This window comes from Pelophylax lessonae (assembly GCF_965119305.1).
Source record: "Pelophylax lessonae genome assembly, chromosome: 1".
NCBI lineage: Eukaryota > Metazoa > Chordata > Amphibia > Anura > Ranidae > Pelophylax > Pelophylax lessonae.
Window position 1 is genome coordinate 633,962,963 of NC_138768.1, and position 24,287 is coordinate 633,987,249.

The window sequence follows — 24,287 nt, forward strand, 5'->3', positions numbered from 1 at the left end:
TATATTTTAAACAAAAAAATTTTTTCCAATGACAAGTATATACAGTTGTAGCTACCTAAATGTGCTATCTAGTGCAGCATTTCTGAACCCTTTTAACATAGAGGAACTGTTGAAATAACTTTCAGGTCTCGAGGGAACCTCTGAAAAAAATGACTGTATCTACAACTAACATTAACATAGTGGTCAGTGTGAAGAATACCTCTTACTTGGGTTGTGAGTGGGAAAAATGCCCTCCTTACATATATATAAAAGGAATCATTTATGTTAGTGATTACTAGAGTTGTATAAAGTACTCAAAACCCATACTTGAGTAAAAGTACAAGTGCTCGATCAAAAAGTGACTTGAGTAGAAGTGGAAGTGCTTGATCAAAAAGTGACTTGAGTAGAAGTACTAAAGTATTCAACATTTTTTGTACTTAAGTATTGCAAGTAGTTTTTTTAAAAATTTTGCTACTCAAGTACTGAAAGTAAAAAGTACCAGTAGTTTTGAAAAAAAAATTGCTACTCAAGTACTGAAAGTAAAAGTACAAGTACTGTGTTATGTAGTTATTAAAGAAAGAAGTCAAAAGTTTGAACATCATATTGTTTTTTATTATTTCAAATGCAGCTTTTATTTATACATACAGTAGCATTTATTTTCGTATGCGCTGATAATACACATGTTTTGAGCTTCATGAAACCTGACATCTACTGTTCTGGCAGTGGTAATTTTTATAATAGTAACGAGTAACTATGCAGCACAAAAAAAAATATTGGAGTAGAAGTATTGAAATCATCGAAAAAATGTAGTGAAGTAAAAGTGGAAGAAGGAGAAAAAAATTCTACTCTAGGAAAGTACAGATACCGCCTTTCGGTACTTAAGTACAGTAGTGAAGTAGTTCTACTTAGTTACTATACATCTCTGGTGATTACTTATCTAAGAGACAGAAAGTGCTCATTGCTGAAGAAACATCTATCAGCCTCAGGAAGAACCCTAGATTTCCAGTAAACCTTGGTTAAGAAGGACTGATCTGGAGACCCTTTTTTTTTGGTCATGTTACAACTACTAGTTGTATGAAGTGAACATATATGAATATTTTCCTTGTCTGAATGCAACTATACTTTTCTTTACCTAAATTTTATGTAAATTTACAATGGATTAAAGGACCTTTCTTTTTGTTTGCTTTTATTAACCCCTTTCTGCTACCACCTCCTGGTCCTTTAAGAGCTTCTAAATGCCCGAAGGCAAAGGCGGACATTTGGGTCATGTGACCACTGTTATTGGCTGTCACAGCCATCACATGATCAGAAAGCTCCCAAATGCAAGTATGCATCAGGAGCTTTTTGGTCCCCGCGGATGACTGTGCTAGGAGCACGCATGGTGTGCCCTTTTAGCACATAAAACTGTTTACATAAGGCGGCATATATGTTCCACGTCAGCGGGAAGTGGTTAATATCTTTCCATATTACTAATACATTACAAATGTTGGTTGATTTAAAAAAAAAAAATCAGTATCTGTATATCTCCTTTTTACCTGCCACAAAGATATGTAGGTGGAGGCCTGACTTACTAACGTGTGAAGTGAAGTGAACACAAACATCCAATCATGCACACTAGAAATCAGCTATAATTTCTGAATCTATGTTGCAACTTGAACTGAAGTGAAGTAGGTTGAAGTAAACTTTGCTCCTTTTGGCCACTGGGATCAAAGAAAATGCTTGGTACTTCCAGATATAAAGGAGCATGTGATATACTCCCCTTATGCACATGCAATAGCACAGATCCTTGCTGAATGGGCCAGCACTACTGTCACAATGGGATGGGGATACAATCTTTAGTCTTATGTAAGCTTCAACTAAAGCTACTAAAATCTTACACAAATTTTCCTTTCCCTGCTTTTGTCATTTGAATGGAATGGTCGGGTAGCAAAACAAAGGTATGTGCTGCTGGGGTGGAGGGTATTGAACCAAGCTTGTTTCCTTGTTCTGCTTGGACAAAGTACAGCTTTTTTTAAACATCCACTCATTTTTTTTTTTTTTTATAAGCTTCTTGCTTTGATTGTGTGACTGAAATAAATATAGGTTCACTTCAGCTCAATTCCAGATTAAATAAATAAAAAACAGTCCTACTGGGTTCAAATTGGTCCAGAAAAAAATGCATAATTATCCAAACTCAGCTAGTTTGATTTATTTTTCATTAATGCATGCTGTGCTGTTTATCAGTGATTTTCCTGATGCAGAAATAAAAACATTAGTACAAAAATAAACTGAAACATTTTCAAGCATGCCTCTAAATTGCCATTGTTAAGGAACTATTCCCTCTACATACACAAACAATTGGGCACTTCTACTCTTACTGATTCCTGTAATGGGGCACTATTCCTTCTACTAACCCCAACATTGGGGCACTATGCCTCTTACCTACACCAATGATGAGACACAATTTCTCCCAGTGAGACCTATGAAGGGGCACTATTGCTCCTACTGATGCATTTGATGGAGCATTATCTTATCTCTTACTAACACCAAAGATGTGACACAACTCCTTCCACTGATAATAGTGATGGGCATTATTAATCCCACTAGCACCTACGATGTTGCACAATTTCCTCCACTGATAACATTGATAAGAGACTATTTCCCCAAATGACACCAATGATGGGGCAAAACTTCTCTCATTGACACCAATGATAGGGCATTATTCCTTCCACTGACACCAATGCACTATCCCTTCTACAGACACCGACATTGCGGTATGTTTGCTTTTAATGATACCAGCGATGAGCACTATTCTTTTTGTAGACACCAACAATGGGACATTAGTCCTCCCATTGAAACCAATGATTGGGCATTGTTTAGAAAGTTTGAGATCCCCAGCATTAATCTGTTCATCTTAAGCTGGGTATACATGGGTCAGCCAGCTCACTGGCTGATCGAAAAAAACTGAATGGATTCCTCCATCCATGCAATTGAGTTTGATGGAGGAATCCTCTCTGCTGTGTTATTGTATTCTGATAGTAGGACTCCTCCGCTGTCAGAATACACTGATCAGTGCTGCAGCCAATTGATCGGCCAAAAATTTTACAAGTCTGTTCATGAGAAGTCATTTATTAGATCATCTTTTCACAAATGGGAATGGCCATAGATGACTCTAAATTCATCCGGCCCCCTTGAGAAAGCCAAATGTCGATCCATCTATGACCAACCTTAGTACAGAGCAGACAATTATCAGAGCTGTGTTTAACAAAGTCCTACAAATATCACAATAAATTAAATTTGTTTTTTTTTAACATTTTGTTTTTTATAGGGTCTCCAGCTCTTACAGGAACTGGTACTATTACAGTAAATGTAGATGATGTCAATGATAATAAACCAGCATTTGCCTTAAACCAGCATTTTTTAAGTATCTCAGAAGATGCACCCACTGGAACAGATGTATTACTGCTCAATTGCTCAGATCCTGATGCTGGCCTGAATGGTGTTGTTCGGTAAGCTTAGTAATGTGATTATATTTTTTCTAGTCTTATTCTGTTACAAAATATTCTTTTCATCCTTCGACTGGGAACAACTTCCTTTTGTCAGCACCACTCTTCTTCATGTGACAATTCATAATTTAATGTGTTTGCCACTACTATATTCATCAAACAGAGTAATGAGGATGTTAAGTCACACTGACAAGCTAAGTGCTACCTACTGAGTGCATGGAAAACTCAAAACAACCCTATAGTGGTCATTAGTTAAGTCTTATGTTTTAACAGGGGTTACTACATAGGGAGCCTTCTAGTTTTAAAAAACATAGTATGTTGTGTGCTATGTTTGGTACAAATATATAAGCCTTAAAGTGGAACTCTCAGCCCAGAGATAAAAACATTTACAAAAATCCTGCCAAAGTATTTGTCTTTGTGTTCAGTAACTCTTCAACCTCCCTGCCCTATTGCATAGGACTTAGAAGGGTAACACTAATGTAATCAGCTTTTCAAACGACTTTTCTCAATTCTGCACCACAAGAATGTTCTTTGTACTGTAAGTGAGCATGAGCACACTGTTGTTGTCTGCCCTCTTCCTTGTAAGTAAGCTCTTGGTAAGTCAGCTAAAAAGCATTCTGCTGTAGCGCCAACCATCTGAGTAAATATTAGAATGACAGCAATATGCAATGCAACACAGATTGATTGGTTCACATTGTTTGCACCCCCAATCTTTTCATGATTTCTGCTGTGCAGGGAATTATAAAAAGGTAATCTAATAATGGATTTGTAGAGTTATACCAGCACTACCGAAAAACACATTTAAAGAACAACGTCACTGCAGTAAAAAAAAAACCCGCCTCCCCTTTTCCAAGTCCCCCTAAACTGGAGCCCCTCAACCCACTCTCCCAGGTGCCTATTTAGGGCTCTGTGTTGAGTGTACCAAAGCTAAAGAAGATAATAGTTTTGAGGGTATATTAAAATGGAGGAGGCTGCCCCCTCCTGGAGCCGTAAGTAACACCTGGGTGGGGGAGTTCAATTAGGTTGCAATGCTAGGGAGGGTAGGTAAAGTTTTACTTTACATAACTGGACTAAATAGTGAATTTAATTTGAGCCTAGAGTTCCACTTAAATCATATTTGATTAGATTTGTACAGAGAGAAAAAAAATGTTAAAAAGTAGAACACAAATGTTCATTCTGTGATGTTGTAGGTACCAGTATGTTCTTTTCCTAGTAGGTCATTTAAGTTCTCTGAAGACTCCAAAGTAATTTCATTGTCTTGTATTACATCCAATGGTTCATTTCCCACAAAAATAATTAAAATAATAGTTCTTTTGACCATAAACTAGTTTATTACAAACCTATATTTAGTATTTAATTTATCTTAAGGAGTTTATTTATTTTGGATGTAGATTATTAAGCACTAGGCTTTAGCAGTGATGGTTGTAATATTAAAGTCATTTAAAATGATCATAGTGGTTTGTCTGAAGCAAAAGCGTCGTTAATAGAACATTAAATCTGCATCTTGGACAAGTATTCATTAATGGAATATCTACAGTTTAATGAGCTTGCCCAGATTTACTCAATTTACTCAATTTAATGATCTGTCTCGGGGATTCTTCTTCTTTGTAGCAAGTGCTATAATATAATCGTAGCTGGACTAAAACAACATTGTTTTAGAGTATAACAAAAGCTTCTGTGCAAGGTAATTTTATCAATTTTGTTTTTCTTTAGATACAGCCTGCTTGGTGGTAACTCTCAGTTCACAATTAACCCCTCTACTGGACAAATAATAAGTAGTTCATTGTTAGATAGAGAGACGAAGGACAACTATACACTGCTCATTATGGCTACTGATGGGGGATCACCAAGCTTATCAAGTTCAACAAGTGTGACAGTGAACATTCTTGATGTAAATGACAACCCGCCAAGATTTCTACATCATCCATATGTCACCCATATTCCATCACCAGCAGCTGCAGGTAAATATATGCTATTATTTTGGTTACGTGTGTAATGTATTGATGTATGTAAATTATTTTTTTTCATTGTCCAGGGAAGTTTGAAGTGTTATTAAAAACTAAAATGTAAAATGCATATAATGTGGTGGACCTCGACACTTACCATGTTTGCTATTGCTTTTCTTTCCAAACCTGTGGTTGCTGGAAAGACTATTGTATTTGTCAAACATCATTCTCTAGCTGCTGTCCTACAGTGGCTCAATCCCCTTGCAGAGTCCAAATATTGCCACCCTTGCATGTGTGCTCCTGGCTGGGACTACAGCCAAGTCTGCCTATACTATGTGCCTACACAGAAATAAATATCCCAGTGTCCTGTGTCCTCAGTGTATACAATCCCCTGTTTCTTTACCTATTTCAATGGGGATACTTGTTCCTGTGACAAATGTCTAAGAGGTGCATTCCCCTCACTTTGTACAGACTCCTCTCACTTCCTATTTTATCTCTAGGACAGGAAGTGAGGGAAAATCTTCCTAACAGGATAAATACAGATAAAAATAAACTAACAGGCTGTTTACCCCATCCCCACTTTATTCAAAACTCCAAAAATCTATTTGATAAAGATACCCTTTTTATGAATGTATTCTCTTACATTTGTTATAATCCTAATATTATTTCATTGTTTTTTTTTTTTTTTTCTCTCTATTTAGACTCATTTGTGTTTGCTGTCACAGTTACTGATGAAGATATTGGATCAAATTCAGAGCTTCACTTTTCCTTGAAAGGTCGACATGCAGACAAGTTTCACATAGACCCACTAAGAGGTGCTATAAGAACAGCAGAGCCACTAGAGGGGGCTTCTGAGATCACATTTTCTGTTCAAGTTAAAGACGGTGGAGTAAATTCCAAGTCGGATTCTACCACAGTAACCGTGAGGTTTGCCAACAAAGCTGACTTCCCACAGATTAGAGCTGATCAAAAAGTCTTTGCATTTCCTGAGAATCAAGAAGTAGGAACATTGGTAACAACTGTTTTTGGATCATCAACAAGGGATGGAGCATTATCTTTTTATATTTCCAGTGGTAATTTTGGCAATACATTCCATATAGATGAACTGAATGGACAGCTTTATATCAAGAACCCATTAGATTATGAAACTATTTCAAAATACATTCTGTGGATTGAAGCCAGGGACATGGGTTTTCCTCCATTCTCCTCCTACCAAAAGATGGAAGTAAATGTTTTAGATATCAATGACAATGTGCCACAATTCAAACAGGACCCATTTATAGCAGAAATTATGGAAAACCTTTCTCCACGCAAAATACTTACAGTTACTGCAAAGGACAAGGACAGTGGATCCAATGGCCAAGTAGACTATGTGATAGTTGATGGAAACAAAGATAATTTATTTAGCATAAACCGAGTCAGTGGAGAGATTAGAAGCACAAGGATGTTGGATCGTGAAAAAGTTTCTCAACATATTTTAACTATTAGAGCCTCTGACAAAGGGAATTCTCCGCAGAGCTCAGTTGTGAAAGTTATCATTAATGTTTTAGATGATAATGATAATGCTCCACGATTCTCTCAGATCTTTAGTGCATCTGTTCCAGAGAATGCAGCTTTGGGCTATGTGGTTACTCAGGTTACAACTTCAGATGAAGACTCTGGTGTAAATGCAGTCAGCAGATATACAATTGCAGACACTAGTCTGCCTTTCCATATTAACCCTAGCACTGGTGTGATTACAGTAAGTAGACCGATAAACAGAGAAGATAACGATCGCTATATTGTTAGAGTCTCTGCTCATGATTCAGGATGGACTGTAAGCACAGATGTGACCATATTTGTGACTGATATCAATGACAATGCTCCGAGATTTAGTAAACCATCATATTACCTAAATTTTCCAGAAACCACAGAGCCTGGAACCAAGATCACCCAAGTTTCGGCATCTGACCCAGATGAAGGTCTCAATGGTCAGGTGTATTATTTCATTAAATCTCAGTCTGAGTTTTTTCGGATTAATGCCTCTACAGGAGAAATTTTTAATAAGCAGCACCTAAAGTACCAGAACCCCAACACCTCTGGTAATATTAATATTAACAGGCACAGTTTTATAGTCAGTGCTTCTGATCGAGGTAGCCCTCCTCTTATGAGTGAAACAACTATATCAATTAACATTGTTGACAGCAATGACAATCCTCCCAGATTTTTGCAGAGTAAATACTTTAGTCCTGTTGCCAAAAATGCAAAAATTGGTACAAAATTATTAAGGGTTACAGCCATTGATGAAATAGATTTTGGACTCAATTCTCAAGTGGAATATTTAGCTGAAAACCTTGGTGGAAAGTTTCACATCAATAAAGAATCCGGCTGGATTAGTGTTGCAGCCTCTTTAATGATGGACTTGAATAAAAACTTTGTGATTAAAGTTACTGCAAAAGACAAAGGCAGTCCTCCACTTTCCTCTGTAGCAATAGTTAACATTACTGTGACAGAAGAAAATTATCATACACCAGAATTCTCACAAAGTCACATAAGCATTACTGTCCTGGAAAGTTTTACTGTGGGAGCAGTTATCAGGACGGTTTCAGCGAGGGACAGGGATACATCTATGAATGGAGTGATCACATATAACATAACAGCAGGAAATGAATCTGGTCTCTTTGCTATAAACACGTCCACAGGTGCATTATCCTTGTCCAGAAACCTGGACTATGAAGTGTGCCAAAAACATGACTTAACCATAAGTGCTGTTGATGGAGGATGGGTCGCTAAAACAGGTTACTGTGTTGTAACAGTGCATGTTAAAGACGTGAATGACAATCCTCCTGTTTTTCAAGCAGATGAATACTTGCCCAGTGTCACAGAAAATGCACCTAGTGGAACTATGGTTATGCGCTTGAATGCAACTGATGCAGACTCAGCCTCTAATGCAGTAATAGCGTATTCAATTCAGTCATCAGACAGTGACCTTTTTGTAATTGATCCAAACACTGGTGTGATCACCACTCAAGGATTTCTTGATTATGAAACAAAACAAAGTTACCACCTGACCATTAAAGCTTTCAATGTTCCTGATGAGGAGCGCTGCAGTTTTGTGACAGTGACTATTCAACTAGAAGGCGCGAATGAATACGTACCTCGGTTTGTTTCAAAAATGTATTATTTCGAGGTTTCCGAAGCTGCCCCTCAGGGAACTGTTGTCGGGGAAGTGTTTGCCAGTGACCGTGATCTAGGCGTTGATGGGGAAGTTCATTACTTAATCTTTGGCAGTAGCAGGAAAAAAGGTTTCCAGATAGAAAAGAAGACTGGGAAGATGTATGTTTCTGGTCTTCTAGACAGAGAGAAAGAGGAAAGGATTTCATTAAAAGTCCTGGCTAAAAATATTGGCAGCATTCGTGGAGCTGATATTGATGAAGTCAATGTGAATATCACTGTGCTTGATGCTAATGACCCCCCTGTCTTTAGCTTGAAATTGTATAATGTACAAATTAGCGAAGGTGTACCTCCAGGAACGCATGTCACATTTGTAAGTGCCTATGACTCTGATTCGGTTCCTAGCTGGAGCAGATTTTCCTACTTTATTGGCTCTGGGAATGAAAAGGGTGCCTTTTCAATCAACCCCCAAACTGGTCAGGTTACGGTTACTACAGAACTAGACCGGGAAAGCACACCTATATATAACCTTACAGTGCTAGCCATTGATTCAGGAACACCCTCTGCAACAGGAAGTGCAACTTTATTAGTATCTTTGGAAGACATTAATGACAATGGACCTACTTTAATCAACACTCAAGGAGAAGTCAAAGAAAACCATAGATCTGGAACTCATGTTATGACACTGCAGTCCACAGACTTGGACCTTCCTCCAAATCAAGGACCATTTAATTATTATCTCCTGAGTACTGGCCCAGCAACTAGTTATTTCAGTCTTAGCCCTGGCGGAGTCCTTACTACAACAAGAGAAATTGACAGGGAACAAATCAATGAGTTTTTCCTATCTGTCGTGACAAGAGATTCTGGATTTCCACAAATGTCTTCCACAGGTACCGTGCATGTTAAAGTTATTGACCAGAACGATAACCCATCTGAATCAAGAACTGTTGAGATTTTTGTTCATTATTATGGAAACCTCTTTCCTGGTGGCAGTTTAGGTAGCGTCAAGCCTCAAGATCCTGATGTTCTGGATAGTTTCCAGTGTACGCTAACATCGGGCATTACAAGTCTCTTTAATATCCCAGCAGACAGTTGTGACCTTCACTCACAATCAAGATCTACTGATGGAACATTTGACCTTTTAGTTCACAGCAGTGATGGCTTACACAGTGCAGTCACAAATAATGTCCGAATTTTCTTTACAGGATTTAGTAATGCCACAATTGACAACAGCATTCTGCTTCGCATAAATATACCAACTGTAAAAGACTTTTTAACAAATAATTATCTGCACTTTGTGCGCATAGCTAGCTCTCAGCTTACTGGGCTTGGAACCGCAGTACAAGTCTATGGAGTATTTGAAAAGAACAACAAAACATATGTCATGACAGCTGTAAAAAGAAGTAACAATCATTATGTTAACCCAAGTGGAGTAGGTACTTTTTTTGAAAGCATAAAAGAAGTGTTATCCCGACAAAGTGGAGTATGGATTGAATCAGTAGATCATGATTCATGTGCACATAATCCTTGTCACAATGGAGGAAGCTGCATGAGAAGACTTGCAGTGGGCCCAACAATACAAGTCCTGGAAAGTATTCCTGTAATTTTAGTAGCAAATGAGCCTTTACAAACCTTCATATGCAAATGCATGCCTGGGTATGAGGGGAACTTATGTGAAACTGACATTGATGAGTGTTTGCCTCTCCCATGTCATAACGGTGGAACTTGCCACAACCTAGTGGGAGGATTTACCTGCAGATGCCCAGATGGCTTTGCTGGAATAGCTTGTGAGAGAGATATCAATGAGTGCCTTTCTAGTCCATGCAAAAATGGTGGCATTTGCCAGAACTTTCCAGGAGGCTTTAACTGTGTCTGCAAACCAGGTTCTACAGGTAAGATATTTTCTGTATTTCTTAAATGTTTAATATAAATGTTGAATTATATAGGTGAAAGATTATATAGGTAAAGATAAATTCAGTAGTGAAAGGATAGATCTACCACCCTTTAGCTCCTAGAGAATTTGCTTTTCCCACTTCTTCCTCAGTGGGTGAAAAGGTCAGCAGAAGTATGTAAAACCTGTTCTATGTCTACCTACCATTATTGAATTTATATAGCCATATCTAAATAAAGGGTCTGGAGAGCTGTCAGTCTGAAAATGAAAAATCTCACATTTTATCCAGCATGAAAATAGGGTAAATCAGGTAATCCCATTATTCTAAGGGTCCTCTGTATTGACAAGAAATGTTTCCTGATGCAGTTTTTCATCCTTCATAGATGATTAGCCTTTGACATGATTCCTAACAGATAATCAGTGTCTTGTAGAAATGTTATAAAATGCGTGGCAAGCGTTATGGTGCCTACATACACTAGAAGGTGGTTTTATATGTAGGTATGATCTAACCTCCTCAGATTAAATTGTGGTGGCCTACATTCGTGTTTATGTTTATGGAGAGCGAGAAAGAGCTTCAGAGTCAGTGTATCTGTTGGTGCTGTAGGACAAGGCAGGTGGACAGGTTTTGAAATCAATCCAATAAATAGTACCCCTGAAGAATGGATGACTAGGGCTGTGTGCAGGACTTGAAAATGGTATTGTGGTCAGTTTGAAAACAGCTAGGTTAAGAGAAAAATATAATTTTTCTTCCAGTACCATACATTATAGTCCTAAAAAACTGTTTCTAACAATTGCCAGCACTCATTTACAGTTTGTAACCATTGCTTGTGTAACTCAAAATTGATTCACATTCTCATCAATAGATTGCAGAATGTAAATGCTATTAGGTTAAATCAAAATGAAACCAGACCATGGACTTTTTAAACTTCAGGTCTTCATCTAGCAGCCAGGTCCTCTATATTACAATGCAATTCAGCTATCCTGGGCAGCTTAGGCTGTAGCTACACTATTGCATATAGCTTAAACATCTTGTTTATAGTGCAATTACTCTATATAGTCTGTGTTTATAATGCATGTAATTGGAAACCATCATGACTAAGTGAGTCAGACAGTCTCAGTTGCCTGCGAGTGAGCCAGAGGTCAAACTGTCCTGGTATTTATATAGACCAGAAAGTACAATGAATATTAATATATAGCTCTTCATTATCTGTGCACGCTTATGCATTAGTCTGTAGAGCTGAACTATTCCGTAATCAACATGAATCCTCGCTGTAGAAGTTTTACCATATTTAGTTGCTAAAATCTCTGTGGATGAAAGTATTTGACAGATCGGAACCATACTCCTTCAAACATTCCCTGTCCACTTCATGATTCAGTTTGATTGCCTGAAAATTTCTCAACATGTGGAATTGTCATTATCTTATAAACTGGACTTAGGATGGAAATCCGCACTTAAAATGTGGCTTTTTGAGCAGGAACAAATCTAGTGATCACATTCTTTTGGTGAAGGTTTAAATGTAAAAAATGTAAATTTATTTTCTTTTTTGTTCATTTTGAAATATATTTTTCTAGATGGAAATGCATGTTTTAGTATTAATGTTTAAAAAATCATGTAAATGAGATAGCTCAGTAAAATGTAGCTGAAGCTTATAGGGGAACTTATACTGTATACAAAAGGTTTTGGGTGGATGCCTGATATTTTGGCTCCATCCACCTGAAAAAAATCTCCACAGTAATAAATCTAAGTAGCATAATCAGTGCTGTGATGAGAGTAGAGCCAGGAACTCCAGTGAAGAAATCTCCTACTGGTGCCTTAGACAGACAGAAACACTGATTGGCTGCTAGGGGTCAAAAGAGGGAGTCTTGTTATCATAGAATAGTTGGTTATGTCTCAGGCCAGAGCCTCTCCCCAAAACCAGCAGACAATTTTAAGATGGACTTATCCTTAAGTTAGCAATTTGTTCATCCTAGTTCCTAGTCCTAGGACAGGACATAAGGTAAATACATGGATACGGGAGGCAATAAAAACCTTAAAGATGTTTTGGCTGGAGCTAGAGCTGGAGCAAGAGCTGGAGCTAGAGCTGGAGCTGGGCTTTAAGTTAAAGAAAATCTTTGGTTATATATTATATGACTGTTTTTTTTTTTGTTCTTTTTTTGTTGCTTTTATAGGACCACTATGTTAGGTTAATCATTCCTTCCACTACCCATGCATGATAATTTTAGCACAATTAGAAGTCATACCATTAGGTTCTCTAAAACTTACCAAAACAATAAACTAGCCGAAATCTCCTCACGTAATCTGACAGATCTGTTTTCTTCCTGTCATCCCAGGGTGACATCTCATTTTAGCTCTGCATACCATCCAATGATGGTATGCTCTACTTTAGACTGCACCTTTCGCTTTGGATTCAGAGGTGTTGCGAGGTCAACCATTGTCTGTTAGGATATACAGTATAAACCTGTATTTTTTCTTAATCTAAATGTATGAGATTTTTCTATAAAACTGTGGACCAGAATATATCTGTCTGTTTTCCTTTTGCATAATTTCAACATTGACAACAAGTCTGAAACATTGTGGGAGATTTTCTAAAGCAGTAAAGAATGATTAATTAGCAAAGTGAATGGTTTACTTTGGATGCCCGATCATGTGCAATAGTAGTTAAAAAAGCAGGATTTTTTTGCTTATTGTATTGTATGATAAAGTGAACACAGATTCACATTTTTCACTAAGCTAAGGGAAGACTCACTTTACTAAAGGGCATACTTATAAATAAGTGAATGTGACAATCACCAAACATTCACTGCAGGTAAATCTACCTGGTGTATGTGTTTACCATTACAGTGGTTGATACACCTGCAGTGAATGTTACATTAAATTGTCCCCCAATGAACTTTCTCTACTCCTTTAGTGATACGCCTTTAATTAATTAGATACTTTGAAATAGAATAATACAGTTCAGTAGGTGTTTATTGCTATTGTGTATCTTCCTAAAGACCATATATCAGTGTATTTGGTATATACAATATGCAAAATTCAAGTGACTGTAGTGTAGTAACTGGAACCCTTCAACTGAAGTGTGACGTTTTACATTGCAATCGTAATTCTGAATTCTGAATTTGCCTTGACCAATAACTGTATCGCATTATGTTATATTTCTGAATGTGCAGGACTTTTAAAATACATTATATGATATACCTTTAATTTTTTTGATAAACTCATTCATGATTTTATTTTTAATAGGTAAACTGTGTGAATCTGCTATTAATTATTGTGAATGCAACCCTTGTTTTAATGGCGGCTCTTGCCAAAGTGGAGTAGATGGATATTACTGTCATTGTCCTTTTGGTGAGTGGATATACTTTCAGTTATTACTGTGATTGAATCAGGATACTTCAGTTTAAACTAAATTAATGTGCATAGATTTGAAAAGTGTAAATGGCCTGGCTGGAAGTCTTATGAGACAGTTCATCATAAAATGGGAATGGATCTTCTTTCATCAAATCCTAAAGTATAATACAGATCTGAATTAGGACATGTTTATGGCAGAGAGATTATAGCATTTGCTGTTGTTGAGAAAAGATTACCTTTTTTGGACACCTGTCTCATCAGATCAAAGACGTGGTTAATTGGTTTACACAGAAATTGATGTTTATACCCAGCCAGAGAGTGTTTTGAGATGCCTGGAAACAGCAAACTATCTTTTTTTTTTTTTTTTTTTTTTTTATTTAAAATTTTTCGACAGTTTAACAAGTCAGAAAATACAACAGGTATACACAAGAATTGTACATAGCAAAATGCAACAGTGGCTGGAAGGATCCAGCAGGAGGGAAGGGGAAGAGTGGAAAGGGGGGGGATGGCCAGAACTCCATGGCCAGACATTACATGAGTCCCAGGTTGGCATGGGTGGCGGGGATGGAGGAGGCACTCATAGAGAATGCAAATGCAAAATCTACCGGGGGGGGGGGGGTCGTCCGAGGTTCTTGACACGTGCTTGAGAAAGACGTTCCACTTGGCGTGGAAGAGGCCAGTAGTAGAGGGGGACACATTGTCCATGTTGATGCGGTCAGTGGAAAGGAGTGTGGTTAGCTCTGGCTGTAGCATGGATGCAAGGGGGGGGGGTATTTGTAATCCAATGTTTCAGAATTAGTCGCCTGGCAATGAGTAGAGTGGTAAGGATCCAGAGACGAGGGGAAACGTCTGATATGCTTGACCATTTCTGCAGGCGTTTGTCCCAGTAGCCAAACAGTAGGAGAAGAGGGTCTTTCGGGACAGTCAGTTTGGTGACGGTTTCAATGTAGACAAGCACCCTTTCCCAAAATGACGCAATAGAAGGACAGTCCCAAAACTTGTGACAGAGGGACGGGCGTTCAATTAGGCAAAAAGGACATTTGTGAGCATCCGGGATCGTGTTATCTGAGAGGAACGGGATATGTGCTCTATGAAAGATCTTAATTTGCGTTTCCTTCCAGATAGAGTTAGGGGTGAGTGCAAGAGTTGTCCGAAGACCACTTATGATCTTTGGTAGGGTGTCCTCTCCAGGAAAGTCTTTGAGCCAGTTCTTTGCGGATGATGTAAAAATCGCCGGTGGGCATGAGTATAAGAGGGGTTTATACACGTCAGAGATGGTGTATTTGCCCGAAGCTATAAGAGAGTCCACTAGTGACGGCTGGAATCGCTGATCAGGTTTGGGTGAGGCGGTACGGATGAAGTGACGACATTGAGCCAGGTAGAAAAGATCCGATGCAGACAAGTCATAAATCTTGGAGATGTCCGCAATAGGGAGTAAGAGACCAGTTTGGGTGTTGCAGAGCTGGGCGAAGGTGACCAGTCCTTTCAAGCTCCAATGATTATAGACCGTATGATCCAAACCAGGGGGAAAAGCCGGGTTGCCCCGGATCGGCATAAATTTGGAGAAATACAGTGGTAATTTTAGCAGCTTGCGTATCTCCCTCCACGCTATAACCGTGTCCCTCAGGAGCAGGCTATGTCGCAGGTCGGGAGGGAATTGAACCCATCGGACATGGAGAAGGGCTGCCAGGTCGAAAGGCTTGGACATCTGGGACTCCAACTCATAGTTCGAGAATTGAGACGCCCGAGATATCCAGTCCAAAGCCACCCTCAGCAAGCATGACAAATTATACATTCGTATGTCAGGAAAATTGATACCTGCGTCTCGCCTGGGGAGGCTTAGCTTTTTGGAAGATATGCGAGGCCTCTTCCCTCTCCACAGAAAACGAGAAAATGCTCTGGAGAGGTCCTGTACGTCCTTGTGTTTGATCAGTAATGGTAAGGTTTGCAAAAAGTACAGTATGCGTGCAAAGCTGACCATTTTAACCAAATGGCATCTCCCCAAGAGAGACAGCGGTAGATCCTTCCAGTTTTCCAGTTCCCCTTTAACCTTGGCGAATAGTGGGGGGTAATTGAGGGTGTAAATTGATGCAGGCGTCCTTCCGATTTTAATACCCAGGTAAGTGATAGCATGAGGTGCAATCTTAAAGGGGGAAGTACGTTCCCACGCACGTTGTACATTAGACCCCAGGGGGAGGATTTCGCTCTTAGAATAATTTATTTTAAGGCCCGAACATTTCCTGAAGGCGTCAAAGGTAGAGACTATCGTGGGTATGTCGTCAGCGGGTTGAGAGGTGAATAGAAGGACATCGTCAGCAAATAGGGAGATCCGGAGTTCTCGGTCCCCTACACAGACACCGTGTAAGGCCGCCTTGGTGGAAAAGTAACGCGACAGGGGTTCCATCGCCAAATTAAAGAGCAAAGGGGACAGGGGGCACCCCTGACGTGTACCTTTGTACAGTCTAAAATCGTCCGTCATGGATCCACCCACACACAGTCTAGCAGTCGGAGAGGTGTACATAGAGGCAACCAGGTGCACGAATGGGCCCCTGAACCCCATAGTGTCCAGGACCCGCCTAAGCCAGGTGAAATTCACATTGTCGAATGCCTTTTCGGCGTCTAGCGTTACTATGGCCAGGTCTTTGTCGGGATGAATGCGGGCCTGTTCTAGCACCAGTAACACCTTCCGGATATTCGCCGTAGCCGAACGTCCTTTGGTGAAACCGGATTGGGCTGGGTGAATTAGAGTGGGCATGATAAGCGCCAGGCGCGAGGCAACAATTTTTGATAGAATTTTAACGTCGAGATTGAGTAGCGATATAGGGCGGTACGATCCTGGTTCCAGAGGGTCCTTCCCTTTTTTTGCAAGCAATTTAATAATAGCCTGGTTACCTGTCGGCAGGTAGGGCCCCCCGTCCCAAATATGGGAGTAGACGGCAACCAATGTAGGGACCAGGCATGTCATAGCAGATTTGTAAAATTCCCCTGTGAGACCGTCAGGACCAGGAGATTTGTTAGCCGCTAGGTGTCGAATCGTTTGTGTGATTTCTTCCGCCGATATCGGAGCGTTCAGCATACTCAATTGTGCAGGGTCAATAAGAGGAAGCCCCGTGTTTGACAGAAATATATCGCCCGCCGATTCCTCAACATCTTCCTGCCCATATAATGAAGAGTAGAAGTTTCTCATGATGCGCTGCACGCCTAGCGGAGAAGAGTCTACCAAGCCCGAGGGATCCCGAAGAGAGCCTATGTGTGTGGGAGAAGGCCGACCCTTGCACATGCCCGCCAACATCCTGCCCGCTTTATTGCCGAACCTGTGCAAGGACGCAGCCAAGTGGGCAGTGTGGATGCGTTCCACCTTTTCCGCCCAGTCATCAAAAGCTTTCTTAGCCAGAAGCCAAGCTTCTGTGGCCTTGGGGGTGTTCGTGAGAAGGAGGTGCCTGTGTGCCGCGTGTAAACGTTCACTCGCTGTCTTGTAACCGCTTTTGGCATGTCTCTTGTACGCTGCCGCATACGAAATTATGCAGCCCCTTAGGAAGGCTTTGCCCGCTTCCCAAAATAGATGTGGGGAGGAGGAATGCACCGCGTTAGCCGCCGAGTAGTTTTGCCATTCACGCTCGAGATAAGACTGGAAGTCGTGATTTTTAGCCAAAAAGGAGGGGAATCGCCAAATGAGTGGGACCGTCGGGGAGCCTGCGAGATCAATGGACAGGGCTAGAGGAGAGTGGTCAGAAATAGCAATATCGTGAATGTTTGCGTCTTGTATCAGGGGTAGGAGAGAGTCAGAACAGAAGAAATAGTCGATCCTAGTGAAGGTCTTGTGAGGGTGAGAATAAAAGGTATATTCACGGTCTGTCGGGTGGAAATGTCGCCACACGTCAATCAATGATAATGAGTCTACAAGAGTGGCCAGGGGAGTAGGAGTTTCCATAGTGCGGGGGCGGGATGATTGAGGGTGCAAGGATTTGTCCACAACTACATCCATAACCGCATTAAAATCACCCCCCAGCAGTCGTGGGGTCTGCGGCAGTGTTAGGGCCCGCGTCGATAGCGACGAGTAAAAGGACTGGTCAAATACATTAGGGGCATACACGTTGGATATGACTAATTCCCTACTGTTGATGCGAATGTGTGCAGAGACGTATCGGCCTTCCTCATCCGTATCCACAGTCAGGATTTCCACTGAGAGCCGCTTGTGGAAAAGAATGAGGACGCCAGCTTTGCGGCCCACTGCCGCTGATCCTATCACCTTACCCACCCAAAGTTTTTCCATGCGGTGCATATCCGCCGCCGGAAGGTGCGATTCCTGGAGAAGAGCTATGTCTGCCCGGAGGCGTTTTAAATGCCGCAGGACTTTCATCCTCTTCGCCGGGGATCTGAGTCCCTTAACGTTCCAGGATATCAGCGTCATTTGTCATACAAAAATGGTCGATACATCAGACAATGATGGTATATTACACCCAAAAATATGATATAGTTACGCCAGAGTACGGTGGGAAAAGTTACAGAGTTAAACGAAAGAAGCTCCAGGTATAGTCTAGAGTCCGAGGGGTGACGACCGTTGGGGGGGGGAGGCCCAGGGGAGAAGGGAAGGGATAACTGGAAGGAACAACATCTAGAGAACCAAGAAACATAGCAAAACAGTGGCATCAACTTCACTTTTTTCCGCATGTGCGTGCGATAGAGCGCAGCCCCCCAGGCGTGACTCCAGAAACGACCGGGGCAAATCAGGCCCTATAAGCGAACGCATCTGGAGTGAGACCTGGGTCGCGACGGACAAGCAGAGCTGGGCGCTGCCACGGCACAAGATGCGGAGCATAGAGAGGAGAACAGTAAAACATTAAGGGCTGAGAGAGTTATAAACGTCATGTAATAAACAGGTTAATCTACTCCAGCTTGTGAAGGGTATGCTTACGGAAATTGCCGTATGACGGCAGGCGTATTCCAGGGACAGGTCACAGAAGAAGAGTACTGAGGTCCCAGGAGACATAAGGTAGCACCAAGGAGGCAGGAGAAAGGTCAATGAGTGGGTCCAGAGCGGCCAGAGCTAACCACATCCGCATATCGCTGCCTTTTCGGAGATCCTTGCCGCGGGCTGTGCTGAGAATCCGGTCTGGAGAGGGAGGACGATTTATATGTAGATGATGACTGACCCGATTCGCCATGATGAAGGGATCGAACAAATTTTTCTGCTTCCGAGGGGTCCTGGAAGGACAGTTGTTCGCCATTCGGGGCACGAAGGCGTAGCGTCGCCGGGTAGGCCAAGGTAAATTTTAAACGTTCATTATGCAGTTGCGAGCAAACGTTTTGGAAAGCTTTACGTCTTTTTGCGACGTCAACAGAATAGTCAGCGAAGATCAGTATTTTCATACCTTCTATTTGGAAGTGTGGAGTTTGGCGAAATTTCTGCAAGATGGCCGATTTGTCCGCATAGTTAAGATATTTTGCGATTACGGGGCGAGGGGTCTTCCGCTCCTCAGAATAGAGTCCCATCCTGTGCGCCCGTTCCACCACACAAATCCCTTGTAGGCCCAGGGCGGCAGGTATTTTGCGTGCACACAGCTCAGGGATAGCCGAGGGGGCAACAGATTCCGGGATCCCTATGAACCGAAGGTTACTCCGCCTGGATCGGTTCTCCAAATCCTCCAGCTTGTCCATTATCACCCTATTAAGTTTATCCTGGGATTGCTCCGTTCCCTGCATTTGGTAGATTTCGTCTTCTATGCTGGAGATTCTACCTTCAGCTTCATTTAGGCGACGGGAGTGAGACTCCAGCTCTTTTCTGATGCAGGCCATGCCTGCGGCCACTGCTTGTTCCACTGAAGCCTTTATGGTGGGGGTGAGCAGGGCGACCACTGCCTGAGCGATCCGGTCCGTGGAAGGGTCCGCAGCTGAGGAGGATATGGCAGAAGTCGGCTGCGAGCTCTCCTCGTGCTGCTGTGAGGTATCCATGGCAGCCGGAGCAGGCGTTTTTGCGGAGTAGGCCGCGACCGCCGCCTCGATTTGGGCCGTGCCCGGCGGAGGACGCGCCGCCGCCTTTTCCAAGAAGCGCTCCATGGCGGAGCAAAGGAAGGGACTGTGCCGGGTCCGGAGGGGTTCGGGAGGCAGACAGAATGCCGATGGGGCAGGCTGGATGTGCTGGGCCGGCTTTTTATGCTGGATTTCAGAGCCACGCCGCGGGAGCTGAGTAGTGCTCAACTACTCCATGCGGCGCCGGAACCGGAAGTCAGCAAACTATCTTTATTTGAAATGTGCATACTCAGATGGAGTGAGGAAACAGACTAGACATGTGCGGTTCGTTTCCAATTGAAATTCGGACACATTTTTAGTAATTCCCAAATTCAAATATATCCGAATTTCCAAAATGGTAACTAATTTAAACAAATCCAAAATAACGAAATTTCGAATGAAATTCAAATCGTTTTTGAATAGGAATCATATTCCAATACTTTCCTAATCGAATTTAAATTTCCGAAGAGAAAAAAAAATATAGGAATAGAATAAAAAAAGAATAGAATAGGAAATAAAAGACTAGAATATAATGAAGTAAAACAGAACAAAATACCAAATAAAAGAATAGAAAAAAATAGAATAGAAAATAAAAAGATAGAATTAAAAGTAAAAGAATAGAATAGAAAAGAATAGAGTAAAAATAGAAGAAAATAGAATAGAAAGTAAAAGAACAGAACAAAGTAGAATAGAAATGAAAAGAATAGGATTGATAGTTTATCCTTTAAAACACTATCCATATGTGTACTTGTTCATGCTGTTTTGTCATGAGCCTATTCTTGGTTTGACCTGTGTGGGAATGTTGCATTTGTATCCTTTTTATATTTCAATAAAAATAATGTACCAGAAAATAGAGGGAAAGAAAATAGAATATAATAGAAAGACTTTAACCATCTTCTGAAATTTGAATTTCAAATAGAATAAATTTGGATTAGAATACAATAGAAAAGAATAGAAGTAAAAAAAAAAAGAATAGAACAGAATAAACAAAATAAAATAAAATAATAGAATAGTAAGAATATAACAATATATGTTTTCCCAAATGTAAATTTTGAATAGAATAAATTCAAATTCCAATAGAATAGAAAAGAATAGAATATATTAATACCAGAAATATAATAAAATATATGATATATGAAATATAATAGAAAAGAAAATAATACAACAGAAAATAAAAGAATAGAATAGAATAAAACAATAGAATAGAAAGAATATAACCATCTTTCTAAATTCCAATGTCAATTTGAATAAATTTGATTTCCAATGGAATTCAATTTGAAGCAATTCAAATTAAATTTGATTTGAATTCAAATGCAATTCAAATGGAATTTAAAATGATTCAAATTTTGAGAATCTGGATCGATTTGAATTTAAATAAACGCAATGAATTCCAAAAACTAATTAAACTAATTTATCTAAACAAATTTATGTAAATACAGAATGGAAACAAAACAAAACTAAAGGATTTTTTTTCATTCTGCACATGTCTAGAACAGACTGTAAAACTAGTTCAGTAACATATTTATGGTTCACTATACTCCTCAGGGTTTAGGTATATCATATTGTTTAAAAGAAAACATTTTTAGTCTTATAATCGACTCCTAATGAATATATATTCCATTACAAAGAGATATCTGACAATGTGTCAAATTACTACATGGTAATCATGATAATGTGAACTTGGGACAGAAAGTACATTTTTGATGCAAATGTTCTGTTACTTCAAAAAAATGTAAAAAAAAATTTTTCACACCACACCTTCATCCTAATTATGAAATAAAACATATTTAACCTTAGTAAACAACTCAAATATTGTTATCTTCAGTTAGCTTCAATTGCAGTATATATATTCACCAGGTATACCCAAAATGGATTAAAATATATAAGCCGTAAAATAATACAATGCTCATGATCACACTTACAGATCTCATCCAACTACACTTCACTTTACAAGAACAAAAACCAATGAAGTCACATAGTTTCTCTATCACCTTTACTAGAGCTCATCCTTAATTTTGAATAATACAGACTTGGAACAAGAATATTTGTAAAGTGCCAATAGGATCGGCTTTTGGAAAGAAAACAGCTGAGAAAGTTAAAGAGAGATGTCTTTAAATAATTAGAGCTATGTCTTCATACATCTTGGAAGACGCAGTCTGGTAAATCACTTCTTTCCATTCCCCTGAAAGCCAGAGATATATATTCTCATAAAGCAGTTACCTCATAACCGTTGGTGTGTGCTTCCAGCCTTTCTGTGTGCATACAAGCCTATTTATCAGTGTGGTCATCAGAGCTTTTTGGAAGAATAAAGGGAAGGGCAGTTAATTTGTTATCTTGACATTGTTGTTGAGCCTAAGAGAAACGAAGGACATTGCTCTAAATAAGTCATCATTTAGGACAAGAAGCCAAAAATAGATATAGAAAGCAAAATATATGTTTATGACATGTCCATGTAAGTTTGTTTTTCAGTAAGAATAACTGTACAGTTGGAAACTTTTCATTCCTACTGTGTCTGAATTGCATGTACAAAAAACAAAGTTTTAAAGCAAGTGTAAACACTTAGATTTCGCTGGTTTTTGTACATTGCCAGACCCATATACGAGCCATATATGATGCAGTTTTCCAAGCCAGTGCAACAAAGGCCTTAAATATAATTTGCAATATTTATTTACTTATTGGTTGTTAAAAAGGCAACAATGGAAATCTTCCAAAATGTATCTTGTTAGAGCCATGCTATTGCACTAGGAGAAATTTGAATACACAATCAAATAAATCAGGTTGAGGACTTGTAGCCAATACACGTGTTTGGGGACTGCTTCAGAATGAACTTTAGGTCATACTTGGAGAAAGATGTTTCTTGGATATTCCTTGCTATGGCCTAGAATTGAAGTGAAAACACCTTGGCCGGTTGTTATTTGCTCATTTTCCACAATCTCCTGTTTAGCATTTTTTTTGTTTGTAATAGCAATCAATGTAGACTTTCAGCGATCTCTGTTTCCACTGAGAGGAACCTTAAAGTGGTTGTAAACCATAGGCATGAAATAGGAGCAAGGCATATCTCCCGATAGTGTGTATTTGTCCTAATTAAAAGGGGTGGATTTACTAAAGGCAAATTGACTGTGCACTTTGCAAAGGGCAGTTGCACTCTGCAAGTGCAGTTGCTCCAGAGCTCAGCAAATGATGTAAAGCTTCACTTTTCAAAAAATGACTAATTACATGCAAGGATAATTAAAATAAAACAGCATTTTTGCTTGCATGTGATTGGACGATGCTCTTTCTGCTCATTTACTAAGCTCTGGAGCAACTACTCTTGCAGAGTGCAACTGCACTTTGCAAAGTGCACAGTCTATTTACCTTTAGCAAATCAACCCCTAAGTGTCATTTCGGTTTGCAGATTCACTCCTCTGCTATCAGCATGTGTCACTTCTGACAAGTTTTCCTGACACCAAGAGAAAAAAGGTGACGGGGGAGGGAGCTCCAGCTAATTTACAGCTTCAAGCTGTTCCTGTGTGCTGTGTGAAGGGGAGTGATGTGTCCCTTCCCTTCCCTCTGATTGGCTCTCAGAGCTCTCCTCACTGAGCCATGCAGAGTGTAACTTCGGCTCTACACCCCCTTTTTTCAGACAGCTCAGACAAGCTGTATAAGTTCCTTGACTGTGAACAGATAAAGAGAAATGAGGACTGCAGATAAACAGGTACACTGTATGTAGGAGGCTTTGTTTCATTCCTGTGTATTACCTGAGGCTAATCAATTCACTGGGTGTAAATAAGGGTTTACAACCACTTTAAGCTTAAAGTAAGCCTGTACAAAACTGGGCAATTCAAACTAAATACATTAATAATTAAGCATAAGCCAAGGTCACTTTCAATAAAAACAACATTTGAAAATGATCAGTATAATAATTTGCTGAAATAATATACAGTATCAGCTTCTCCTGGGTAGCCCCACCCGATTCTCTTCACTTCCCTAGTCTCACTGTAATGTGATGGATATCCTCACTGGCCACTAGACTGGCGATTTTTATAAAATTTCAGTTAATTGTATTTCCAGATCTACTTATTATTCTACATGGCACTTTGATAAAGGGTAACTTTTGATGATATGTTTTATCATATGTTTAGTTTTATTTGTCTCGGTTTGTAAGAGGTTTATTTTTGTAATGGAAAAACCAACAATGCTGATGGTAAACTTTACATGATGATGGTAAACTTTACATGATGAAGGTAAACGTTAGATTTCTTCTGCTTTCTCATGGAAGACACACATTTTACCTCCATAGTGTACATCTCAAACCACCTTTCCTCCTTACCAGTTCATACCTGATGACCTGATATCTGTGCTGAAACAGACAAGCAAAAACACAATAACAATATAAAACAATTAATTAATACTACTACTGAGAATAAAATAAATTGATTATGAACTAAATAATACTGTACATTGTTATGGTGCAGCATTATTGTTGTTTGTTTTAT

At 39.8% G+C, this 24,287-nt stretch overlaps 1 protein-coding gene across 1 annotated transcript in view; it reads left to right on the plus strand.

Moving 5' to 3' along the window:
• FAT4 (FAT atypical cadherin 4) overlaps positions 1–24,287 on the plus strand; it is a 333,326-nt gene that overhangs the window by 265,260 nt on the left and 43,779 nt on the right. Inside the window, exons 7-10 of the mRNA XM_082261525.1 lie at positions 3,287–3,467; positions 5,178–5,425; positions 6,112–10,455; positions 13,696–13,800. Of these exons, the coding sequence (XP_082117651.1) occupies positions 3,287–3,467; positions 5,178–5,425; positions 6,112–10,455; positions 13,696–13,800 (4,878 nt within the window). The remainder of the gene's footprint in view (positions 1–3,286; positions 3,468–5,177; positions 5,426–6,111; positions 10,456–13,695; positions 13,801–24,287) is intronic.